The 5,104-nt window shown below is 39.1% G+C and overlaps 2 protein-coding genes across 2 annotated transcripts in view; one reads left to right on the top strand and one right to left on the bottom strand.

Annotated features, from left to right (window-relative positions):
* BORA (bora, aurora kinase A activator) overlaps positions 1-4,471 on the bottom strand; it is a 22,044-nt gene extending 17,573 nt beyond the window's left edge. Inside the window, exons 1-3 of the mRNA XM_006913783.3 lie at positions 4,323-4,471; positions 3,262-3,429; positions 1,402-1,508 (exon numbers count right to left, since the gene is read on the bottom strand). Coding sequence (XP_006913845.2) covers positions 1,402-1,508; positions 3,262-3,414 — 260 coding nt within the window. The 5' untranslated portion in view covers positions 3,415-3,429; positions 4,323-4,471. The remainder of the gene's footprint in view (positions 1-1,401; positions 1,509-3,261; positions 3,430-4,322) is intronic.
* Positions 4,472-4,656: 185 nt separating this feature from the next.
* Positions 4,657-5,104, top strand: part of MZT1 (mitotic spindle organizing protein 1) — a 13,389-nt gene continuing 12,941 nt past the window's right edge. Inside the window, exon 1 of the mRNA XM_006913782.3 lies at positions 4,657-4,815. Within this exon, the coding sequence (XP_006913844.1) occupies positions 4,737-4,815 (79 nt within the window). The 5' untranslated portion in view covers positions 4,657-4,736. The remainder of the gene's footprint in view (positions 4,816-5,104) is intronic.

The following is a 5,104-nucleotide window of genomic DNA, read 5'->3' as shown; positions in this document are numbered from 1 at the left end:
CTTTCCCTCTCCCATACCTTAAATCTATCTACTGATATAAACCAACATTCATACACCTACCCAGACAATACATCATTTATTAATAAGTATAGAAACGATGAGTCATAACTTTGGTTAATGGCACTGTTGACTCTAGAAGGCAAGAATAATATCCTATACTTCTTTAGTGTTCCTCACAGTGCCTCAGTGTTCAAAAATATCTCTTGACTTAATAGATAACAATTGTACATGGTTGAATATAATAATAAAGAGGCAAAATAAAGCACATAGTTCATGTGAAATAAAAAATGAATCCCATTTGTGACTCATGTGTTTTTAGATATTCACCTTCTCTTTCAAAGGTATTATTTAGAGTGAGGTTAAAATCCTTTTATGCTCATTCCCCATTCTACAACACTTTTGACAGACAATAATTAATTATAAATGAATGTTCATCAAGTTACCAAGCCAAGAGAAGAAGGCGTAGAAAAGCCAGACAACTATTTGCAAGAGCATCTCAACATGAGTACATCTTTGTGTGACTAAATTCTAAAGTTAAAGGAAAAAGGATTACCCAAGATTTTGGACTGACAACACATGTATCTTAGGACCAAAAATTAAAAGCTGGTCATATCGGTATTCAATTTTTTCAAATATAAAGAAAATCAGACTATAAAATTAACAAAACAGTCCCTCAAACTATTAATGAAAACTGTTATCTGTAATTTGGACTTACAGATCATTGCAATTTGTTATCAAAAACAAGGTCTGTTTCACCAAAGAAGTGCAAGTGTTCTCACTATATGAGGCATCACTGAACAGAAATGTCTGAAGCACACTAGTGCTGGGAAACCTATACAACACATTAACAAAACGTTAAGACTGCTCTGATTACTAGGTTGAATTGAAGACAATGTAATTCAGATCCCCAAATGTCCTATATTAAAGTTGGATATCTATAAAAGCTCTCTGTTGCTAAAGGATATACTTCCATTCAATGTGTCTTAACTTGGTAAGGGAATTTTTAGGCTTCTTTAACCGTATATGGCAATGAAATGACATTTTGCTTTACCTGACTCCACCATAAAAATTCAATGGGAGAAGCCACAATCATGTAGAAAGGTACACATTTCAAAATACTCTTCCCTTTTCCAAGTGCTGAGGAGGCACAGTTGCCCCATATGCAGAAGAGGGAGAAGGTTATCTCTAAAAGAAAAAGACTCCTAACCCGATTTGCAACTGTTAGCAAGTAAATCTTTCTGGATGTAGTTCTCTGAACTCACTCTTCATTTAGGTAAAATAAATATGTATCATAATTTTTCCTCTCTGACATTGTTCCATATAAATATTTAACTTTGGAATTTCATTTCTCTTCACGTGAGAGTATGTTATTACACTTCAGTGCAAGAAAAGAAAACTTACCGAGAATGACTTAAGTATAAAGCTTGGCGATGAATGTCTTCTGGGTCTATTTCTACAGGATTTATTACAGCTAGTTGATCAATAGACCATCTAAATTTCCCTGGAGTCTTAACAAAAGAAAGCGAGCTTATGAGTAAAAGCAAACTAAAATAGTTCATCAAAATGCTAACCAATGTCAACTTCAAAAATAATGTAAATGGTTATAATATAAAAATATCTTACAGCTTGTATTCTTAAATTTGACTTTACCACTAAATTAAATGGCAAATGGTAATCAAAACACACTAAATCAATTGGCTTAACTTTATCACTTTTAAAATATACAAATCTTCCCTCTGGGTGATTTTTTTTTTTTGGTGGACAATCAAGATATACTTTTATTTTGGTTTTGCTCTTTCTATTTTCTTACTGACATTAAGTATAATGTACGTGGGGTTGGGTGGTTTTTTAAAATTACATAATAATCACAGTAGAGAATTAATGATATAGAAATTCCACAATTAACACTCATCAGTGATGCAACATGCCAAGGAAAAAGTAAAAATCTCTTAGTTACCAAAGGTCTTTACTTTCAATAAGAATGAACTAAAATTAAAGTCCTAATGGCAGAAGTGCCTGCAAAAGCTCCTAAAATAGTCGATCCTTAAAATGATTATGAATGGTAATTAGTGCTGCCTTTCTGTATTCAACTATCCAACCAAACCAAACTCTTATCCAAATCCTAAGCTGGAGTTCAGAACTTATTTTTGAAAAATTCAGGATGAAAAACTCAAGATGCCATACATTCTGGCTTTGAGGATTATGTTGCGGTCATTTCATTATTTTTTATTAACAGATAACAAAGATTTAATACAATTCAATTAAAAATGAGGTCAGATTAATGATTCAATATAAACTGTATAACTGTAAAACTCCTCTAGTGCAGACCTGCTTCAAGCTGATATGAACATGTAGCATAAAAGCCACTCAGTTTGCAGTTTTCTAGATAATTTACCAGATTAAAAGATCGGACTTCAAAAGAAACGCTCCACTGTGACCAATAACAGTGAAAATAAGCAAAGTGATGAAGCCTTCCCTAATCTCATAAAGGGCACATTCCCTTCTGTATCACCATTGAGCTTAACCACCAGTCACAACACATCACACTCTTCTGAAGTTGCTAATTTAGTTGTGTCTATCCCAGTAGAGGTTACTTTCTTTTTGAACAATTTGCAAGCTATGAATGGTTGACAAAAACCCTAAAGAATATTAGTATTTCATGAAATTCAAGTTTCACTGCCCATAAATAAAGCTTTATTGGAACACATCCATGTTTATTTGTTTATGTATTGCCTATGGCTGCTTTTGTGATACAAGGCAGAGATGAGTAGTAGTAACAGCAACCAGATGACCAACCAGACCTAAAAAATTTACTATCTGGCTCCTGACAGAACAAGTTTGCTGACCCTTATATTAGAGTATAGGCTCCCTGAGAATTTGTGTCTACGGACCCTGACTTGTTCAGTGTAACATCTATGCCTAGCATTGTATCTGACACGTAGCAGCATTCAAATAATGTTTGCTGAATAAATGTGGAGAATTAAATGATATAACTTCTTCTCTAATATGGTATTAGTATTATACCAGACACCATAGTATCTAGCTATACTCACAACTACAAGAAGCTAACCTGTTATCCTTTAAATAAAAAAGGAGAAATGCTAAATAAACAAATCGTTCAGCTAACTTACTTATAGCCCATTAGGTTAGAATGAATATTACAATTAAAGCACATTCCAGGTATGTATGCTCCACGATGTTTCCCCCTTACTTTGTAAAGAAATTTATATTTAAAATTATTTGTAAATACTAATCACTTACTGGTAATTTTGTTGATTTAAAAACAGAAGGACTGGAGAGAGTTTGTTCATGGAGATTAGAATAATCACCAGGGCTTTCAAAAGGATTTAAAACAGGGATCCTTCCTGGAGTTTCCGGTGTTATTTGCATTTTTGGTTCTTTGACATCTCCCATAGCACAGAGAAAAAACTAAAAAGAAATCAGAATTATATATAATAAAACTGCAAAGTTCCATAGACATTCACTTTGACCATTAAAATGTATTCAACAGATAGTTCACAAAAATTAACTCGAAACCTAATGGTCTTGGAGCTTCTTGGTAATTTATAAAAAAGCATCACATCCATTTTCCCAAGTGATCCTCGAAATAATCAGGAAAGCTATAGAGGTACAGTATTAGCGATATTTTGCAGAATTAAGCTCAGAGAAGTAAAGTGGCTGATAAGCAGCAGTCAACCAAATGTGAATGAGTTCAGGTACGCTTTTGAGGTAACTAAATGTTACAATAGGCACGAAATCCCTTTCATTTTAAGGATTTACACTTGTAGTTTTTAATTCATTATATCAAGTCTATACACACTTTGAATATCCTTCGGATATCCCAGCAATTCCTACCAAGCTGCAGTTACTAAAAAATTATTTACAGCAGGCAAGAGATGAGGAAGGATCTGTACGCGTGCCTTTCTTGCAAATTAGCTCCAGACAAATAACTAGAGATAGGAAATGAACCGCCTTTGGTTGCCTTTTCCTCAAACATCCTCCTTTCGCTAAGACCCCCAGGGTAGAAGGCGAGTTTGCATTACTTCCCGTCAAAGGGGTCTGTATTTAGAAAAAAAAGAAGAATCCACTTGTTTGAAGGTTGAAATTGCAGCTGGCTTCCTTGGGTGAAGAGCAGAGGACACTCACGCTGGTGTCACCCCCACTCTACACGATCACTCTTTCTTGGCGTCCCTCCCTTCAGTACCTACTCCTTCGCTGTTTCCATTCGCCCTAGTGCAAGCGGGCAGGCGGATCTGGGGCCAGAAAAAGTGAGCTCTCCAATTTGAGACAGGAGAAAAGTCCACGAACTACAAAGAACGTACCTAGTGTTGTGTAAAAAAAGGAAGCCACCCAAAGGCGACTCCAGGGCGCTCCGGAGGGACCAGGCCAGCTCCCACGACAGGCACTGACTCTTTAACTCCCCGCTTCCGCGCTGTCTTAGGCCAACCAGGGCACGGGACTTGTGAGCGATTGGCCAATCGCGTCGAACCGCTGTCCGCGAACCAGCCAATCGCATCAGGGCGGCGTGGTAAATTCGAATGGCAACTCCACGCTTCACATTCCGCGCTGAGTAACGAAGCTCCAAATTCAAATCAACGCAGCCTTACGCTGGCGACGAGCGCGAGGGGCGGAGCCCGCCCGGCGTGTGCTAGGGACGCGCGGTCTGATTGCCCAAGAGAAAGGAAGGCGCTTCAGTTCCGGGTCAGGACCTTCTCCCGCCTACCTTGGCCACCGCCATGGCGAGCAATAGCGGCGCGGGGGCCGGGGCGGCCGCTGCGGCGGCGAATCTGAATGCGGTGAGGGAGACCATGGACGGTGAGTGCCCGTTTCGACACTTTTAGCTTGCTTACGTTTTCCAGAAGTAAGGACCCCAGGCGGCGGTGAACCCAGGAGGACTTTGGGTCCAATTCCTGCAGCGTATGGCATCTCTGGAGAGCCTTCCAAGGGACTCGCCAGGGCCGCAGGGCTGATGGCCCCATCCTTGGAGAGTTGTTTCTTCGCTTCTGCGTAGTTTGTCGCGTGCCCAGCGTTCCGGCCCCCACGTCAGCCGGGCGCGTACCTGGTCCGTCCCGCGCGAGACCCCGCGCGCTGCCCACCTCGGCGC

The sequence above is a fragment of the Pteropus alecto genome, unplaced genomic scaffold (genome assembly GCF_000325575.1).
Source record: "Pteropus alecto unplaced genomic scaffold, ASM32557v1 scaffold72, whole genome shotgun sequence".
NCBI lineage: Eukaryota > Metazoa > Chordata > Mammalia > Chiroptera > Pteropodidae > Pteropus > Pteropus alecto.
This window is presented reverse-complemented; position numbering and strand designations above follow the sequence as displayed.